Consider the following 20,703-nt stretch of genomic DNA (forward strand, 5'->3'; position numbering starts at 1 on the left):
ATTATTATTACCGATAATGCAGCTAACTTGAACAGTCGCCTGATGGAGGAGGTATGTGAAAATTCAAGATAATGCATAAGAAACTCAACTCCCTATCGGCCAAAAGCCAATGGTGCTGGCGAGGCAGCAAAGAAGAACAGCAAGAAGATTTTGAGAAAGAGATTCAAAGCTCCCGGCAATGGCATGAAAAGTTACCCTTCGACATTACTTGGATATCGCACCACAGTACGTACATCAATTGGAGCAAACACCGTACTTGTTAGTTTACGGTACTGAAGCAGTCATACCTGCAGAAGTGGAAATTCCTTCACTCCGGATAATCGTTGAGGCGGAGATTGAGGATAGTGAATGGTTAAAACCCGACTAGAGAATTGTCATTAATTGATGAAAAACGGATGGCCGCGGTTGTCACGGACAGCTGTACCAACAAAGAATGGCCCGTGCCTATAATAAGAAAGTGCGTCCCAGGAATTTTGAAGTGGGACAGCTGGTACTCAGACGCATTCTCCCTCATCATCAGGAAGCAAAAGGGAAGTTTGCCCCTATTTGGAAAGGTCCATACATCATCCGGAAAATATTGCCAAGAGGAGCACTGTATCTGGGAGACATCGAAGGGAATGATCCTGAGACAGCAGTCAACGCAGATGCGGTAAAAAGGTACTACGTCTAATCCTCATTCGGCGATGGCTTTTGTGCAATTGAGATGATGAAGGCTTTTCTTCTCGCTATCCAAACACTATCAACCCTTCGTAAACCCATTTGAGCCGGTTACTCTCCTTTGGCTACCCTCTTTGGAACCCAGAAGTAAAAAAAAAAAAAAAAAAAAAAAAAAAAGAGAAAAAGAAAAAGAAAAAGAAAAAGAAAAAGAAAAAAAGAGAAGAGAAAAATATATATGAAAAAAAATATGATGAAAGGAAAAAGAAAAACGAAAAACAAAAACAAAAACAACCAAAAAACAAAAGCGGCCTGAACTACGTTTGACTTGATCCTGAAAAGGTACGTAGGCAGCCTCTCTCTGGGGTTCAGTCCACTAAAACAAAAATCCCAATTCCCAAGAGGTTGAAACTGGGGCAGATGATATAATGGTTCGGCCATGAATCCACCGAAATTGGTTCCAAAGTTGTAGTTCCACCCAAAATCCTTTTTATCCCAAAGCCTTGTCCAAGTCCTTCCGATCAATTGGCAAGGGCAGGGAAGTGGCAAACATCGTTGTTGAAATCTGACCACAATTGCCAATCGAGAGAAATAAAACGAGAGAGTCTTATTGGTGAAAACTCTCGGGCGCCATAAGGCGATGGTGAGTAGTAGAAATTAAAAATGAGAGAGTCCGCTTGGTGAAAACTTGTAAAGAGCACCATCTCGGGCGGCGGTGAGAAGAGAAATAAGAGAGGTCGATTGGCGAAAACCCGCAAAGGCGCTGTCGGCCGAAAAGAAGACATCTCGCCACTCAAAGAGTCCTAGCAAGTTCCCTGGTTTTGAAATACTGATTATGGGTTCACGAGAAGCCCAAAAGTTTATGTGGGTCAGGCATCCAGTCCAAGAAGCATGTCATGATTATTTAAAGCCAACATGCACACCCCAGATAAGTCCTTCTTTTCCCGAAAGGATGCTTCTCTTTACACTCATCTGTTTGCCTTTCTGCATACTTCTCTTTGAATCCCTTTCGGTTTAACTCTGATTCCGTAACTAACGCAAAAAAAGGTGGCAGAACCGGTCACAGGGCTCCGCCTGGTCAGAGTCAAAGAAATACCCAGCCTCAGCGAGTGCGTCAGGCCCATCTCGACTGACCATGGTTGTTTAATGCTTTCAAAGCAAAAACATTGAAAAAGGGAAGTCCAAGGCAAAAGTCCCAAGACAGAATAAAGTGAAAAGGCTAGAGCCCATACGGGCGAGTTATCATGAAGTCCTAAGGTTGAACCCGGTCAGTTTTGAAAACAGATTCACTCTCAAGGCAAGCGAGCAGCAAGTTCTCAACGGAAATGGGGGCCGGGATCAAGCAATTGAGATGATACAAGGCCAAAAACCAACCACCGTTTCAAGCTAACAATTGTTCTTTGTTTGAAACCAGGTTTAATTCAAAAGCAACCATGCAAGAAGCAGGTGCAGTCCAAAAGGAAATGAAAGTGCGCGAGCGCTGAAACAGCTTTGCAGCAGGGAAAACGACCAAAAAGGAAGTTCCCCCCCCCCCCCCCCCCCCCAAATTCTTTAATGCATTTTGCCTAAATAAAAGGAAAACATAAAAGAGAGGAAAACAAAAGAGGAAGAAAAAAAAAAGAGAAGAAATAAAAACTGAAAATCCCAAAAAAAAAAAAAAAAAAAAAAAAAAAACAAATCATGGTAGCGTAGGATCCCATTCCCTAAATATTCCCGGAACAAAAAACCGTGGAGCTTTTTCTTCCAAATCCCGGAACAAAACCGAGGATCTCCCGGAACAAAAACCGTGGAGCTTTTTCTTTCCAAATCCCGGAACAAAAACCGAGGATCTCCCGGAACAAAAACCGTGGAGCTTTTTCTTTCCAAATCCCGGAACAAAAACCGAGGATCTCCCGGAACAAAAACCGTGGAGCTTTTCCTTTCCAAATCCCGGAACAAAAATCGAGGATCTCCCGGAACAAAAACCGTGGAGCTTTTTCTTTCCAAAAATCCCAGAACAAAGACCGAGGATCTCTCTACACATGCCCGATCCGATCTGTGTCACAGCTAACTCACGAAATTTTCCTAGTGAAAACTGGGGCAGAAAATTTCGTTCGTTTGTTCGTTTTGGTATCATAAGCAGGTTAACCTCAAGACGCAAGGTGTGAGATGACCAATGGAATAAATCTCAATCCGGAATCAAGAAAAGGAGAAAAGAACAAAAGATAAACTCAAATGTGAGACAAGCAAGGGCGCGGATTGCTCAAAATTTGATTGAAGTCACAAGCTCCGTTGGCCCTGTTTTGACTCAATGCTGCGAAAAGAAACAGCATCACAACTTGTGAGCATCAGGATTCAGATCGGAGTCCACAGCAGAATCAACTAAGGCTCAAGATCAAAGATGCAAGAGATCTATAAATAGGAATCTTGTAACCCATAGTTGATAGGCTTAGCTAGCTTAGCTTTTGATTTTCTTTTGGTGTAATAAGGAGGTCAGTAAGCAGTAGCAGCAGCAACAGCAATGAGATCACAGCTCCTGGTAGTCCCAGCTACCAAATTTTCCCGAACTACACTGACCTGATTCCTGTTTAGCCAAGGATATGTAGGCAACCTCAGAAGCAGGGTACGGTCAACTCTTTCAAGATGCTTCACATGGAATATGCAAACTGGCAAAAATCGCTCATTTTCGCTCACTTGTCTTTGCACGAAAACCCTTCGTGTTTCCGGGCAAAGAGGGGCAGCTGTGAGCACGTGATTTTTGCCCTAAGCAAACTAATTCCAAAAGTTTCAAATAATTGATTTCCTTATTATTTTACAATTTTTTGTGATTTTTGTTAAATTTTTGTGTCAATTAGTTGCATTTTTCATATGAAAATACAGAAAAATATGCACATGCATTTAAGAATTTAATTTCACAATTTTAGTATTAATTAGGCATTAATTAGATTTAGAATAAAGTTTAAAGAAAAATTGCAAAAAATAGTCTTGTTGCACTCTTAATTGTTAATTGTTGCGTTTTATTTCTAAATAGAGTTTTAAGTAATTTTAGGAGTTTAAATAGTTTAATTGAGTCTTTGTTTTGTTTTAGCATTTTTTATAAAATCAAGAAAAAACAAAATAAATACAAAATACAAAAAATATATAATACACAAGAAAGTAAAGAGGGCTGCCCAAGAATTGGGCCCAAATAGCTGAGCCCAAACAGACTTGGCACCCAACCCGTCCAAACCCGGTCCAGTCTCACCCGGTCCAGCACCCCCAAACCCCAAAACGACGTAGTTTAGATGGTATTAATCTCAACCGTTGATCTATTTTGATCCAGCGGTCCGGAACTGACGAGGTTTAGGGTATAAAAATGTCGGAACCCCCCCCCCCCTTACCCCCTCATTCATCTCCCTCACACCCCACTCCCTTCCCCACCGGAAATCGTCACCCCCGCAGCCCCGCCGTATCTCCGCCCCCTTGCCACCTTCCGCCGCCGCTCGCCGCCGGCGGCGTTGCTCCAAATAACCCCAAAAATACACCATGGAATCCTCTCATCCTCCTCTTTCCAACCCCCAACCTAATTTCCCTCAAATCACAACCAAAAGGCTCGGATTTTAAATCTAAAATTCGGCCAAAATCCTACTTTCTCCAAACTCAACCAAATTAACACCATACACTCCCCTCACCCTCCTCATTCCAAATCTCCAAACGATAACCTTCAAAACCTAACCAAAATATTCGAATTTTAAATCTAAAAAAATGAAACCCTAGTTTAACATTTTTAAGGTTCTCGACCCTAATATCCTTAACCAGGTGTCTCCTTGTTTAAGACACCTGATTAGGTATATTACGGGTCAAGAATCTTTTTTTAAAAAAAAAAAAAAGGATTCGCGTGTTCGGGGATCGAGTCGAGCTTACCCGCCTCCAACAGTGAGTTTTCTTCCTTTTCCATTTTTCCTTTTTTTGGTTACTGTTTGTATTAATTCTTATTTTTGTTTATTATTTCCGATTTATGTATCTTTTGTTCGCTTATTTTTCCAGTTAGTGTTGCTTTAGATTTGTAGTAATTTTCCTTAAAATTTTTATCCTTGATTTGTTTAGTGTTAGTGGTTGATTTAGTTCGTAATTAAACTTTAATCTAAATATTAGTAATTGTTTGTTTAATATTGGTGTTTTGAATTCTGTTTAGGTGTTATTTATTTGAGTTAGCATTTTCTGTTGATATAAGTAATTTAATATTCTGGTATGATTATTGATTTGGTTATAGCTGACAGTTTTAGTATAGCTTGGTAATTTCAGACTAGTAGAAAGATAGTTTAGGCATAGAAAAGGGTAGTTTTATTAGGAATAGTAATTGTAAAAGCAAGAGAAGGGTAGTGTAGGAATTGCAATAGGTGTAGGACCTTCTAGAATAGACTTTAGTATAGTTTTTAATAAAATAAGTGTTGTTACTTGGGTAATAAGTCTCAAAAATGAGGGACTGAAAGCTAAATAAGAGAGGGACTAAAAAGAAAACTAAAATCTGAAGGTAGCTTTAGGTTTTGCCTATAAAAGGCACCTACATTGCCTTGTGCAGCAAGGGTTAGACCCTGGAAAAATTCTCTGGAAGTTTTAAAAATCCCTGCCAGTGCAGGATTGAAAATTTTCAGCTGCTTAAAATTCTAACAGTTTCAGATTCTAGCCTTAACATTCTCAATATGTGAGGTTTATTTTTCGAGATTCCTAAGCTGGTTCTGAGTTGATATTGGTCTATTCAAGTCGAAAATTCCAGTTTATTTGTTGGTTATTGAGCTGTTGGGTCTCCTTTGGTACTAATACTGAGATTTGAGACTAAGTTTTGAGCTGTTGCTGCCTTCTGCTGCTGCTGACCTTACCTCTTTCTCTGTATACAATTTCTCAGGTACTTATCATGTAAATCTCAAGTTGAAGACATGAACCGGAATACAACATAACCCTTTTGTTAATTCATGCNAATAGGCTTTGGATCTGGACTTACATTAAGTTTGGGCTCCCGGGAAGCCCAAATCCTCTCACTAATTTACCTGAATTCAATTGGGCTTCTGGCCCAAAACCCTCTTGGTTTGTTCTATAAAACTAGTGCTAGTTAACAACAATGGGCCAAATTTGCCCAGCACTAGGTCTGCACCTGACCAGCCTTGCGTGACAGAGTTGGGCCCAAGCCTGTAAGGCCAAAAAAATTGCTGAAGGACAAATTTCGTTGAAACAGGCATTTAGAACATGAAAATCAGTATTGCAATTATAGATTTAGGTTCTCGAGTTAGGTAGCGGGCTCAAATTAAGAGGGCCTTCTCTTGTTTGAGTTCGGACTTGAACTCGAGACCCGAGTTTATAGAAAAAAAAAATGCAAATTAATTAGGTTCCTTCGAGATAACATTGTAGTAAAAATCATAGTTCTCTAGAATGGCTTTTAAATAAAACGTGAGACGAGCCTCGCCAAACAAAACATATAAACTGCGGGGCCCTCATTAAGTACCATATTAAAATATTTTAGAAATTAAGTGTGCCATTTAGCAAATTTCCATGGCCCCCCGCAAAGTTAATAACACGTTAGTCGCTTTAGGAGCGTTCTCTAATAATATTACCTTCTTAAAGTCAGGTGTGCATTTCATGTGACCCAAATCCAAATCTCAAAACGTTGAATAAGAGGTGTTGAGGATCCGGGTGCATTTCATGTGACGTGATCCAAAAGCACGCTCTTAAACGGCGTTCACTTTCGTAAAAATAAATTATAAGCGGTAAATAATATTAAAACTGCACTATAGGTCCGAGCATGTATTTAAAACTAGAATTTCAGCCATGTATAATAATTTAAGCGACCGTGCTAGAACCACGGGATTCGGGGGTGCCTAACACCTTCCCTCGGGTCAACAGAATTCCTTACACAGAATCTCTGGCTCGCAGACTCCAATTGGGAAGTCGAATTTTTCCTCGATTTGGGATTTAAATTAAACCGGTGACTTGGGACACCAAAAGCCAATCCTTTCCCAAGTGGCGACTCTAAAAGTAGATAAATGATCCCATTTCGAATAATGTCACTTTAAATGGAAAAACTCCCTTATACATTTATCCGTCAGGGTAGGTGTGTAAAAAAGGAGCTGTGACACAACTAATTATATATTATACAATTTATCTACAACTTTCACACATTATTTCTACCCAGTTACATACAACTACAATAACATACAACTTAAATACAAATTTTATACAATATGTCTTTTGTATATTTTGTATCTGATTTATACATAGTAAAAATAAATTTCATACAACTAAATATATATTATACAACTTATCTACAATTATCATACACTATTTCTACTCAGTTATATACAACTACAATATCATACAACTTAAATATATTTTTTATACAATGTTGTTCAACTTTCATACAATAGTTAAATAAATAAAAGAAAAATATATAAACAACAGAATATAATTTTTCTACAATTTTTCTATAATTTTATTACAATTTCTGCAGTATAATGTATGTCATGTCTTCTTCTTCTTTTTTGAGTTCCAATCTGAAATTCAGCCAAAATCAAGTCTAATCTTCACCAAAAACTCCTCAAAATTGAGATATAAACTCCAAACCACATTCCCAATTGAACAAATAATGATTTTTGAAAATTCAAATTCGAATCAAAACTTCAAAGCTTTTTAATGGCTGTCAATGGTGGAATTACTACTCTCTTTTCTTTTGCTTTACATTACTAAAATTTGGAATTGAGAGATAGAGAGAGGCGTAGAGAGAATTCTCAATTCTTTGCAACAACATCCAATCCAAACAAACAATGCTTTTTGAAAACCCAAATTCGAATTCAAAGCTTCAAAGCTTTTTAATGGTTGTCAATGGTAAAATTGTTGCTCTCGAGGGCGGGGGGAGATAGGGGATATGGAGAGAAAAATGTGAAAGAGTGGAAGATATGTTAGAGCAATTTCAAGACACTAATTATTATCATCAATTCCCTTAAAATGTACATAAATAGTTATTGGGTATATAAAATATAATTATAGTAAAACATCAATCCCTCCAAGTAGGCTATCAGCTCAGCGGAAGATGTTAGTGCGCTCCATTTGCTTCGGAGTTGCTTGTTTGGTTAGTATTATTTAGACGTGTATTGTTTTGTATCTGTCCTGACCTTTATGAAAATTATGTATTCTTAGAGGCTTGTAGCCAGATGTCATGTACGTAAAAGATTGTATTCTTAGAGGCTTGTAGCCAGATGTCATGTACGTAAAAGATTGTATGGACTTGTCGGCCTATGTTCAGTACACGAGTGGTTATTTTGATCTTATCCTTAAAAAATAGGCTGGAGAACTTATCACAACCATGAAACAATAAACTATTCATGGGATTCAATAAGCCTATACAAAATAATAATTTACAAGTCTCCCTGCAACTGGACGGGTGCGGTCAAGTGACATGACGATAATGACATTTGGCTCAAGCTTAACCTCGTATTATTGTCTTCAATCAAGCCAGTATTAGCGTCTTTGCTTACCGTTAAACATCGTCTTTTAGCTTAATCTTTAATTTTCGTATTTGTTTAAGCCGTTGTCTACGTTTCCGGCTGCTAGCTTCAAATGGATCCACCCAGTTTTGGTCTTCCTCAACAGCTCGTTCCCACCGTTCCTTAAATATTTGTAGCTCATGCGTTGACTGTCTTCGAATCTGGAATTGAAATTATGAATAGAATGCTAAAACACTGAAGAAAACTGTTTGGTAACTTAAACTATAAAACACTATTTGTTGAAAATGTGTGTGGTAACATAGCAGAATAGAAGCACTGTCTCACCTCAGATCGCACGTCAACGTCGTGTCTCTGATAGCCAAGAGGAAAGATAAACAAACAAAAACAAGAATCAGCAAAAGCTTGACATTGAAAATTCTCAAAGTGCCAAAGCAGAGAAGTAAAATTTTATATACCTTCGCAGACTCGTCAAGATTTGAACGCTGCACAAAGATGGAGCAATGTAAGTGGAGGCAAATGAAAGGAGCACATAACATCGCAAACTCTATCGATTACGCTGTCAAAGTAATTTAACTTTGGCAATAGGTCACTGGTCTATCTTCCATGTTACTCATATTAAACTTAATATGAAGAGTTGCATGCTATTGTAGGTACATCTATGACACGTCGATGCACAAAACTTAAACTCTGTCGGTAATTATCCATCTATTTACACCTAAACTGAAGTTTGAATAAGAACCTGAATGCAATTATGACATACTTTTGGATAATTAACAAAAGAGGACAACCAAATTGAGTCTCAACGCTCCAACCAACGATATAGTGCATAACATTACCTTTTTCAGAGATGGCCCTCCCAGAGTTTGAATGCCTTGGTGAACGATATATTCACTATCAACTATTCCAACTTTTTTGGTTCGGTCCCCCTACAACAATTTCAAGTTTCACGTTAAGTTAGAATCGTGGATGCACCCACGACTTCCAAATAATAATAACAGCATTCACAGAATTCTTCTATCCTGTAGCATATCTTAATCAAATTCCAAGCAACGAGAAAAGAAGCAGAACAATTCATATATTATGCAACTCTGTGCTTCTATCAGAATAAACCGAGTAAAAAAGCATTTAAAGGAACTTTTACATGTCCACCTCATAATATAACAAGTGAATAAAAGTGAACCAATACTTAGCAGTCATAAAGAAGCGATCTAACCTGTGCACAATAACCAAGTTTCATGTCCATTCCCCATCCGTGAACAAGATCGTTCTGATAGAAAGAAGCGGTTAATTAGAATATCATTCCAGTAGGTTTAAATCAGTACACGTGAGGAAAAACAAAGCAGGTAAGAAAAGAACACGCAAAGAATGCTTCAGCATTAGATGTCAAAGTGCAAGCGAAAAGCAATCGCACATGAAATGGAGGATCCTAACTAAATAAAAAACACATTAAAACAGTAGAAGAGTAACTCCAAGTGAAACTGAGCAAATACACATTTTCATAAAGATATTGTTAACTCTTGCATAAGTTTCTAACGAAAATAAAAAGATAGTTAAGCTATCCCTCAAAGAACACTCCTCGGAAATTACGTTGGCATATACATAACCAAAAAGATAAGGACATAAATTGCTTTTTATCTTGACAAGAACAATGGTGAATTTGTTTCATATTGCTTTAAGAAATGTCAGAAAATATGGGCGTCAGCTGAGACGGATACCATAATTATACCTGTATAAGATGCCAAGCACAAAGCCAAGCGGATCTTGAAAAAACAGGAGCCATTCCTTCCACAAATCTGCAGAAGAGTGTGGATAATACTCATTATAGTAGATTGCGAAACATCTCAAAAGATTTCATCAAATTCAAAAGACGCTTGAAGCAAAATTTTCTCAAAATTATTTAAAAGATTCTCATTTATATAGACATAAAAGCTTGGTAATGTAAAAATGAAAAGTGTACCACACAGGAAAACAAGATATCCATTAACTCAATTAATGTAAAAGAGAAAGCAAGATCAAATATGGCCCAAGGATAATAGCAATCGTCCTAATTGCATAAAACTTACCCGCTGCATGGCGGACCTTCGCTTTCATCTGAACATTTTGTACTACCTCTACTATCATACACTCTTCTGCTTAAATAAAAGGTGCATTAATATTTGCCAAAATATTCCAAAACATTAAATTTGAAGAGTTGGATTATCACAGCTCACCTGTGGAACCTTTTCTTCTTGCTTCTTATTGTGATTCTATGATGTATATCTGTTGAGTTTCGGTCCAGCGCTGGCTGAGAAATTTCCAGTCCTTCTGATTTCACAATTTTGAGGTACCTGAATAAAAAGAGAAGATCCAATAGGGAAAAGAAATTGCCAAACGGACTTGTAAGACCACCGTAAATATGATAAAGCTAGGAGGCAGGGCAGCCCGGTGCACTAAGCTCCCGCTATGCGCGGGGTCCGGGAAGGACCGGACCACAAGGGTCTATTGTACAGCTTTACCTGCATATCTGCAAGAGGCTGTTTCCACGGCTCGAACCCGTAACTTCCTGGTCACATGGAGGCAACTTTACCAGTTACGCCGAGGCTACCCTTTAAAGCTAGGGGAAAGAGGCCAAAACAAAAGGAAAGCCTCCATAACTCTAGCTAAAAACGACCCATAAATATGAAGACTGACCCATATTTTACCTTCCAGGGTGGAAATTCTTCACGCCCAAATCTTCATCCCAAAGGAAAATGTAATCGTAGATAGAAACAACAGCAGGATGTAAGAACCGCTTCGCAAACCACCTAACTCAAAATTAAATCACAGCACTGATAAGATCCTCTACTTCATAAACATATAAACTGGTCATAGAAATTCACATGAAGACAATTTTGCAAAAAATGAAGGTCTTAGATAGACCTTCCAATCATTGAGTTACAAGGCAAATACAAGTTAAAGGAAAGCTACTTAGATAAAAACTCGAAAATTGGATTTCAATTTCATTTTTCAATGTCAAAAGCAATAGAGTTTATCATCTGTTAAGCAACAGGTAGCAGACTGTCCACGATAAGATATGAAGAAAGACAAACTTCCAGCAATTGGAAACCAAACGACTACTCTTCTCTGCTTTCGTTGACAGCACAACAATCAGTCGTCCACAATCAAGATAATGAATTGCACACACCCCCCCCCCCCCAACTCCCCTTTTCTGGTCAGGTCATAGTGAAATTTTTTAGTTTACATCCCCCTTCCCCCTAGGATTAGGAAGACAGCAATCTCTGATTTCAAACTATAGACATTTCAGCTAATTCCAAATCATTGATATTAGTTCATACCATTTTGTTTGGTTGTTTGCAACAATATGAACGGCTTCTTTACTCCATTGGAGGTCCCACCAGCCATCAACATGTCCATCATAGTGGAACAAGACAATCGTAAAATTCTCTGAAAGAAACTGAATAAAGTAAATCAGGCATCAGATATGATAGAAAGTCAGACAGATTAGTCAATTACAATTTTTTTCCAGAACAAAGACAAGTAAGATGTTTTACCTTTTGGACAAGAGCATCAACATTACTCTTTTGTTTAACACCAACTGCAATTGCCAACAGGTTGCGAGAGCTAGAAATGCTAGCCTGAAAATGGAAATATACCGAGTGAAAGATCGTGAGTGGAAGAGAAAGGCTAGTTTTAATCCCATATAACAATGAAAATTAGAAATACTAAAGGAGGCTGCTCTATTTATTCCGCAATTAAGGAGAAGAGATAGACCTTGGATCTCGAACCACTTGTAGACCAAAGAGGCATTAACTCCAGATCTGAGCTTGGTTGAATAATACCACGAGGCAAACTGTTCAAACGTGTGATATCCACATCGGAATCCTGCATGAAAGAACAGAAAAACTTAAGTACCATTGATATGAAATGTTTTTGCCGAATACTTTAGCTCATGCAAGAACCGGAAGCTAATATAGTGTCATTTTCATACAGACAATTACAAATGCCAGTAATAAATTTATAGAGATTCTTGCAATTTCTATTTGCCAACACCATTGCCATACCTTCTGCTGTTAAAGGTAATAAGAAATATAGAAAATAGAATAGGAATGCAACTACCTTTGAAGAATAAAAGGGGTCTAACTTCGACTCCATCTGAAAAGGTAAACAGGAAAATATGGTTGTCAGCAAAGTGTCGGCATAGTTCTCAGGCAGAGCATTAAAAGGTCGAATGAGCAATTCTTTTCTCTCACATAGCAATTAGCTTATCTCTTATATTAGACATTCAATTATTATCTAAATACAAGCGACAAAATATTAAGAAATCAATAATTGAACCGTCATACCTCTGTCTGTTGATACTGATAATTAGTGGTCCTATACACAATAAACAACATAACTGTACACATAATCACCATAAAAGGCAGCTGTTTCACCTTTATTCCCCATGTTACCTGCACTCCCATTATCAAAAGTTCAGCAAACAATAAACCTGAATGTTCACGAAAAGAGGGAAATAAGTTAATGTGATATTTAGCTACTATGCATTTGCATACCCCGTCAACAAAGACACTCTTTTTCTTAGGTGTCGCCACCGCCATGATAGATGCCCCCATAGGTGACTATGATATCAAAAAGATGCTCATTACAAGCTGCAGCAATTACAATTTGATATATACGTTAGCGATAACCATTAAATAGTGTAGGCAAAATAGCAAAAAAATATTCCTAAAAGTTTTCTTTCTCCAACTCATGAGAAGATAACATTAATTGTAGAACCCGTTATCAACACGTATGGAAGGGGATTCAGAAAAGAATATTTACAATATGCTTCCCTAGTATTTGACCACTATTTATCATTATTCCCACCTAATTACCAACAACAACAACAAGCCCAGTGTAATCCCACAAGTGGGGTCTTGCAAGGGTAGTGTGTAGCAACCTTACCCCTACCTTGCGAAGGTAGAGAGATTGTATTCTGATAGACCCTCTCTCCGCTCAAGCAAAGCACAATCCCACCTAATTACCATATGGGAATAATTCAGATATTGCTCTTATTTCACCCTACTTACTTGGCTACAAGTGCACAGCAAAGCAGTACACCCGAGCAGCCATGTGGTGTATGCTATAATGTAGGGTGAAATAACACTAAAAGGCTTTATAATCAGTGCTCTAAACACAGGAAGTGAGTTACCCAAGCACGAACCCAGTGAGAACATTCCACCGACCATTATATGACAAGTCATATTGCATGTCGCCGTGGCACTGCTTTCTTGACATTCTGCTTAAAGAGTACTAAAATTGACATTCTGCTTAAAGAGTACTAAAATTGCTAAATCAACCGCTCCTACAGAATAGCTGGTAATACCACTTAAGGGCATATAAACTGTCTACCCGCTAACCACTTCTACTAAGTACTAAGGTTGGGTTTAATAGGAACAAGAAACTTGGACGTAATAAACAGGCGCAGGCGCACCTATCAGAATCGGAACTCTAATGCCCTTAGAAGACCTACTCAAGAAGCTGTTACGGCCAGAGGGGGATCCAAAATTTAAACTTGATGGGTTCAACCTTTTAGGATTCTTATACTTTTAACACTGAACTAATTGTACTTTTTAAATTATGGGTTTCGATCTAAATCTATTGAAATTTTAGTGGATTTTCACACAAACACACATACATGCTATGTACCGCAAATACTAGTAGACGTTAGGATGAGCCCGGTACCTAGGCCTACAAGACAATTCACACAATCAGGGGAATAAAAAGGGCAACCTAGAGCACCGCGTTCACGCATGGTCCGAGGAAGGGTCACACCTCGGGGTTGTGATGTAGACAGCCTAACCTCATGCAAGCGGCTGCTTCCACGACTCGTACCCGTGACCTATAAGTCACACTGGAAACAACTTCTACCGTTCCTCTGCTCCAAGGCGCCTCTTCCATACATACACTCAGGGGAATAAAAAGAAAAATTGTAGACAGAGACACCCTCAAAGAGGAATCCAATTCCAGAAAGGTTCTTGCCATCAACATTAAAAAAGCGTATATTTTGTTAATTTTGGAAAATTTTGCATGCAGAGTAGACAGATTTGGTCAATTCCACTTGCCACCTTATTTTGTTTGCATGCAAGTCCAGATTTGCAAAAGTAGACATATAGCCCACAGGAACAGAGATACCCAATCAAAAATTTCAATCCATAGAGTGATTTGTCAATATCACATATACAAACTAAAAAGATTACAAAAAATAACAGGAACCCAGAATTAAGAAGAAAAAATTAACAACACATACTCTCACCAGAATTTCAGTATTTCTGCAGAAAGAAACTTCAGCTGTGCACATAAATAACAAAAAGAAGCAGCTTTTTCTACCCAAACAAAAGGAGTGAAATTCATAATTTTGATTCCAATATAAAATACTCATAAAAACGTATTAAATAAATTAGTACTAATAAAGGAACTGATGTTTCAACAGGATTCAAGAACTTTAGAAATTCAAAATAAGGGGAAGAATTAAATGAACAGAGAACGTTACTCGTGACTTTTCAAGATGAAAAATACAGACCCCATAATTACACACTTTAATATAAATTAATAGAATTAGCATCAACAGCACTCAAAATTAATATTACTAATCAAGAATTAGTAAAACTGATCAGCTCATGCAAATAAAAAACTAAAAAACATGAAACGGAGGAAAACAGAGAATATGAACAAATACCTTAGAATTCAGATAAACCCCAGAAGAGTTAGCTTTTGATTCTTTTGCAAGTGAAAGGTGTAATTATAATAATAACTTAAAGAATATAAGAAGTTAGTACGTCACCGAATAATATGGGAAAAAGATCTTATATTTATTGTGTATTTATATGTTGAGTCTATGGAGAGAACTGAAGGGGAGAGGGTAGGGTGGTATTGGTGGGTAGGTGGGTAATGGAGGGTAGGTGGGTTAGTGAGGGGGGTGGGGGAAAGAAAAGGTCTTTGAGTTTGGACAGACAAAACTGTCGAAAGCGCCACGTTTTAGAGGAGCTTCAACACATGTTGTCACTAGGAAACGCACCAAAAGCCGCCACCATTAGCTTGCTTTTTTCAATTTAGTATTTTTATCGTAGAATTAAATATACAGAATATGTGTATTTAATACTGTTTTTGGTAATTAATTAAGAATATGTGTGTGTATATTTAATACTTATACACATAGGAATACAAAATATATACTACACACAAGGGTATAAGACAGTGTATTAGTAATATATTAACATCCACTTACATATAATATAACGTATACTCTCTTGTCTCCGTACTTATAGATCGCGTCCTCTCTTTTGATATGATAGTAATTGACAATATGAAATTTTAAAAAACAAAAACTTCCACATACAAATTAAATACAATAGTGTGTGTGGTGTGTGTATAATATGTATCCTAGGAATATAAACAAGTTATCTACGTAGTACACGTGTTTAGGGTCAATCATGTTCAGTACAACTGCTTTCTTTCTTTCATCTTTTTTTTTTTTAAATTGTTTAGTACACTTTTTTTTTTTACTTTATTCTTTTTTTTTTTAAGGACTTGTTGAAAGCTCAAAGAAGCTGGACCATGTATCTTTTACAATTAAAAAAAAGCTAATCTGGTATCTACATTAATATCAAGCTCGTAATGAATAACGTGATCTAGCACTTGACGTAATGATACTATAGCAATTGCGAGGCTGTGGCGTAGCTAATTTGTTGAATATTTTTCGTCAAAAAATTATATGGTGTATATATGTTCAAATATTACTTTATATATATATACACACACTAATTTTAGTGTACGTGCTCTACGCATGTACCCATATCAATGAGTAGATAACTATTATAAATCACATAAGTATTATATATTATATATGCCTAAAAATAACTAACTCTGTAAAGGAAAAATATCATGCCCCACATATTAAAAAAATTAAATCTTGTGATCTATATATATTTAATCTTAAATACGCTTAATAAAATTTCTGATTTTGCCACCGTAGCGAGGCATCAAATAAAACTAGGAGTTGTAGTTTTATCCATTAATCTTTCGACCTATTTATATTTTGTTCCGTTCCAAGAATTCTAATATGATATATATACATATCTAGAAACAACTAAATATTCTAGCACAATATGATTACATGAACGTCTAAAACCTATATATAGTTATATACCATGTTGATGATAGGCTATAATTACGTATTTTAGTCGACTATTACACTCTAATTTATTGCACTTTAATTGAGTTTGAGCTTTAATCGCTAGTGTTTTGCACTAATGGTGTGTTTTATGCCTTGTAGGAGTGATTCCGAGCTATGTAGATGTTATGGAAAGAATTCGAGTAATTTGGAGCTTTAAAGTTTGAGTAAAAGTTCAAGGAATTAAGCCGGGATCGTGTTTGGGGGTCAACGGATGATAGTTAGAGCGAACGAAGACTCCAGTAGGCATATTGCGCACTGTCTAGTAAAACAGATATAACTTTTTGCTCAGAACTCCATTTGGGCTTCACAATATATGATTGGAAAGCTAACTCAAAGGGCTACAACTTGTTTGGGCCCAACCCTACTTGGTATATATACATGGAAAAACGGTATTTTGAGGGAGAAGGACGTTTTTGAGAGGAAAACACAAGCACAGAGCCGCCGTGGAGGCCGGGTTTCATCTTTTCTTCCATCAAACTTAGTAATTTTTATGTTTCTTTGTACGATTTGTTGTTTGCTACCATGTCTATGTGGAGCTAAACTTCACGTTCTAGGGTTGTGGTTCTTTCATGACTATTGTTATTCGGATATTGATTTTGATTGCTTAGTTTATCATATTGGTTTATTTATTTAATCCTGCACTTAATTATTTGATTGCTTGATCACCAATTGAATACTATCTACGAATCTAGAGTTGAACTCGAAAGTGGGAATTCTAGATTGCATATAGGATTGAGTAGAGCAAGTTCTTGAACCTGGGCATCGGCGAACGGATTCGCGGTTAGGATAGACATACACCTAATTGCCTTGCTTGGTTGATTTACAGGAATTATAAATGCGTTCTTGTTGATTCTAACTCCACAGACATATAGGCGTTAGGTTAGCTTGAATAGGCGAGTAAGAACTCGACAGATTCTTATGAGCAATATTAACCCTGTCAACCAATAAACTCGATAAATTAGTTAGTCAATTCAATTGAAGAATACAATAGGAATGCTAGATAGCCCATAACCCTAGATCGTTTTTATTACATTGATATCATAAAAATCTGCTCTTCCTCTGTTTAAAGTTCATTATTTATATTCTTTATTTAATTAGTTTAGAATCAATTACTTCTAGGTTTAATTCTTGTTTAGATAATTAGTATAGTCTAATTTAGTTAATAGTTAATCACAAGTCCTCGTGGGATCGACATCTGACTTTTAGTCACTTTATTACTTGACGACCGCGTATACTTGCGTGTGCGTTTGGCCGCAACAAGTTTTTGGCGCCGTTGCCGGGGACTTAGAAATTAACTATTTTTCTATATTAGACTTTTACTTTTATCTTTACAAGTTTTGATTTTTTCTTCTCTTTTTGTAAATATTTTTATTTTTATAATAATTTTGATCATTCTCTTAGTGTGTTTCTAGTTCTCTCAACATGACATCTGGGGATGAAATATCCGGAGGTAAGGTTATTGATGAAGAAGCATGGTTGACGGAAGACTTTTATGGCCCGTCTTTTTGGGCTTGTCATGACCTGATTTCTGGGAGGTCTGAATTCGAATATGGGAGTAAGGGTTGGTATTGGAAAGAATAGTCACGATTAAGGGGATACGAGGAACGACGTTGTCTTCTGACAACGTTGGTGAATGATTGGTCTAAGGAGAGAGATGAACTTGTACATAAAATTGATAATTTTTGCTTGGTTGTACATAACTTAGATGCAGATTTGAGCACAAAGGTTGATGCGTGTAACGCCCAACAAATTAATAATGAGTTGTATGAAGCTGAAAAAAATCTTCTAGACCAAATTGAGGAGCTAAAACGAGAATACCAATCACTAGACCGTGTTTTTCTTGAGGATGCCAATATTGAGAAGAGTGCTCTAAAGTCATATGAGGGAGTAGATAATATTACTTTGGGAGACTTGAATGTGTGTAAATATGGGGATGCAAATAGTAGTAAAATTCATGAGTTAGAGCGCATTAGACCTCATTCCAATCATTTTTTCACATTGTGTTTAGATAGTAAGATAGTAATCGAGCCATCTGAGCCAATGAAGGGGTCAAAGAGTGAGGATGAGAGCGCCTATATTCTTGAATTTGTTGTGCCAAAAAGCAAAAATTACATTCCTCATCTAAAGGCCGAGAGGTGCAGAGTGAAAAATTTATTACTTGGCCTGGTTATCTTTGTAGCCCCACCAAAGGTGCATAGCCACCGACTGGATGCCATGTTAGGGGTACAATTCATAAGTTCAAGGTGGAGACAAAAATTGGTTCAAGTCGTGCCGCGACTTTAAATTAGGCGCTTGTTGGGAGGCAACCCACCTTTACTGCTTTCTTTTACTTTTATTTATTTATTTTTTATTTTATTTTTCTATCTTTGTAGCATTTTTTTGTAGGATTATGAGCATAAAGAAAAGCCACTGGAAGTGTGCAAATGCGAGCCAGCTGGTTGGAACTAGTGTGAGGTACCCGCACAAAGGACCATCCTTGGGAGAAGTCTGAGTACCCCGTGAGCTGATAGTGCTTCGGCCTTTGGCCTTTCAGGGAGTTTCTTGTCCACCCTTGTTATTTTTGCTTTATTTGTGCATTGGGGACAGTGCACTCTCTTAAGTGTGGGGTGGGAGAATTCCTTTGGATAATTAGCCTTTTAGTATTTTAGCTTCTTATTTTTTTTTCTTCGTAGCTATGTAGTATTTTAGTAGATTAATTTATTTATTTTAATGTGGAAAATAAGAAGAAAAAAAAATCGAAAAATTTGGACTTTTCCCAACGATGGATTTTGTGGACAACTTTCTTGAGGGATTAAAGTCTAAACAAAAAACACAAAAATATGTCTTTTAGCTTTCTTTAGGTAATAATAATCCCCCGTGGTTTTTCTTTGTGCCTCGGTTCTTTTCCACGGGATGTAGTTTGAACTGGGTAGTTTTTTCTTTTAGAGTAGTTTAGGGAATAAATTGGAGGAAGAAAGATGAGATAAACCTAGGCGCCCTTGACTTGTTTGATAGTAGCATATTTAGACTTTGGCATGTGTAGTATCTTCCCTGTGATTTGAATTTATTGATGATGCCTTGCTTACTTGGATAGCATGTTTTGTGGCGCCTATGTCTCATTTACTTGACTTATGTTCACTTTGTGCTTAATGCTTAATATCTCGTGGCTTTGTGAATACTCAAATTTGTTGAGAGTTGGAATGAGACCGCTCTTAGTGAGTCATGTGCCATGTGTGGTGAGGTTTTTGTATAGTCTATGTATTGTACTTGTGTCTAGAACTTGCCTGGTATGTGAGTTGAAGCGAAATTTATGGTGATGCTCGGTTTGAAAAATGATTTTAGGCTTTCTTTGATCTTTTGAGCTTATTGCTTATCACAAATAAAATCTATCCCTAGTTAACCCTTTTGAGCCTTTAGACTTTTATTTGGCACCCACATTACAAGCGTATACTCTTTTTATTCTTAATTGATATTGTTTTGATCCCTTTTCCTCTTAAAGCACTTTTAATTGTGAGTTGAACGCTAAAAGAAGTAAGAAGAAACTAAGCGTGGGGTGGCTTTTGAGTGGAACCAATAAAAGGAGGAAAGGTGCACTTGTTTTTTTAAAATAATACACCACTAGCGGAAATTGAAAAAAAAGAATAATCTGGAAAAAAAGAAAGAAAAACAAATAGAGATGAATACATTGTTGACTTGTTCTTGATAGTGGGTATGAATTAATGTAGTGCTTAAAGAAGAAGGGAGCATTTTTGGGGTGATATTGTTTGTGAAAGTGAAGTGGATTGAAGAATTTGCGCTTAAAGTTGATTATGTGGTGTGTTAAAGTGCTTAGGAGGGTTAGTCACTATTCCTAAATATATCCTACCCGTCCCTTAGCCCACATAACAACCATGAAAAAGTCCTAATTGATTTTAGATCGAGCGAGCCTACATTAGTAAAGATTTACATTAAGGGCAAGCCTATGGTACCAATTACATGCATGTGACTTCTTTTGTGAGGGTGAGCGATATTTTCTTTTGATATATATGAGTCCTTAAAATATATTTGATCATGAGATTTGAATGTGTGGATTCAACTTACTCTCTTGCCTTGGTTGTGAGGGCACATGGTCTCACGAAGGATAGGTAACATTATTAGACTTCTCTAGGATGTTGGGTGATCAAGCCATGAGTGCATTGTGACATTGAGTCGGTTTTTTAGGCTAGGATTGTTGTGAGCATATTGTCTTTGTTTGAATATTTTTGAAGAATCACATAAGTAAAGGGAAGTGTATGATGATTGCATATGCTAGAGTTTAATTGTTTCTATCAACCATAATCATTGGTGTAGTGTACTTCGAATATGTTAAGTGCTCATAGATAGAGTAAATTTTTGGTTGACTCGAGGGCGAGCAACGTTTAAGTGTGAGGTGTTGATGATAGG

At 37.1% G+C, this 20,703-nt stretch overlaps 1 protein-coding gene across 2 annotated transcripts; it reads right to left on the minus strand.

Annotated features, from left to right (window-relative positions):
* LOC109230950 lies at positions 7,935-15,096 on the minus strand. 2 transcript variants are annotated; one of them, XM_019396448.1, is made up of 16 exons: positions 14,806-15,096; positions 12,641-12,736; positions 12,431-12,538; positions 12,204-12,239; positions 11,859-11,969; positions 11,639-11,722; positions 11,423-11,541; positions 10,790-10,891; positions 10,319-10,435; positions 10,172-10,237; positions 9,835-9,901; positions 9,322-9,375; positions 8,945-9,034; positions 8,564-8,590; positions 8,433-8,459; positions 7,935-8,308 (listed from the first exon to the last, which is right to left on the minus strand). In XM_019396448.1, exons 2-16 carry the CDS (start codon positions 12,698-12,700, stop codon positions 8,141-8,143), a joined length of 1,236 nt encoding a protein of 411 aa, XP_019251993.1. In that variant the 5' UTR covers positions 12,701-12,736; positions 14,806-15,096; the 3' UTR covers positions 7,935-8,140. The 2 variants fall into 2 exon arrangements, with proteins under 2 accessions (XP_019251993.1, XP_019251994.1); XM_019396449.1 differs by lacking the exon at positions 14,806-15,096 and adding an exon at positions 13,860-14,497.

This window comes from Nicotiana attenuata, chromosome 8, assembly GCF_001879085.1.
Source record: "Nicotiana attenuata strain UT chromosome 8, NIATTr2, whole genome shotgun sequence".
NCBI classification, from domain to species: Eukaryota; Viridiplantae; Streptophyta; class Magnoliopsida; order Solanales; family Solanaceae; genus Nicotiana; species Nicotiana attenuata.

What these genes read in the sequence shown, in the direction of transcription:
- LOC109230950 (XM_019396448.1), bottom strand. Translation starts at nt 12,700, where the DNA reads ATGGGGGCATCTATCATGGCGGTGGCGACACCTAAGAAAAAGAGTGTC. An exon ending in GAGGGCCATCTCTGAAAAAG is followed by an intron (nt 8,591 to 8,944) that starts GTAATGTTATGC and finishes ATCTTTGTGCAG; the next exon opens with CGTTCAAATCTTGACGAGTC. An exon ending in ACGTTGACGTGCGATCTGAG is followed by an intron (nt 8,309 to 8,432) that starts GTGAGACAGTGC and finishes TTTCAATTCCAG; the next exon opens with ATTCGAAGACAGTCAACGCA.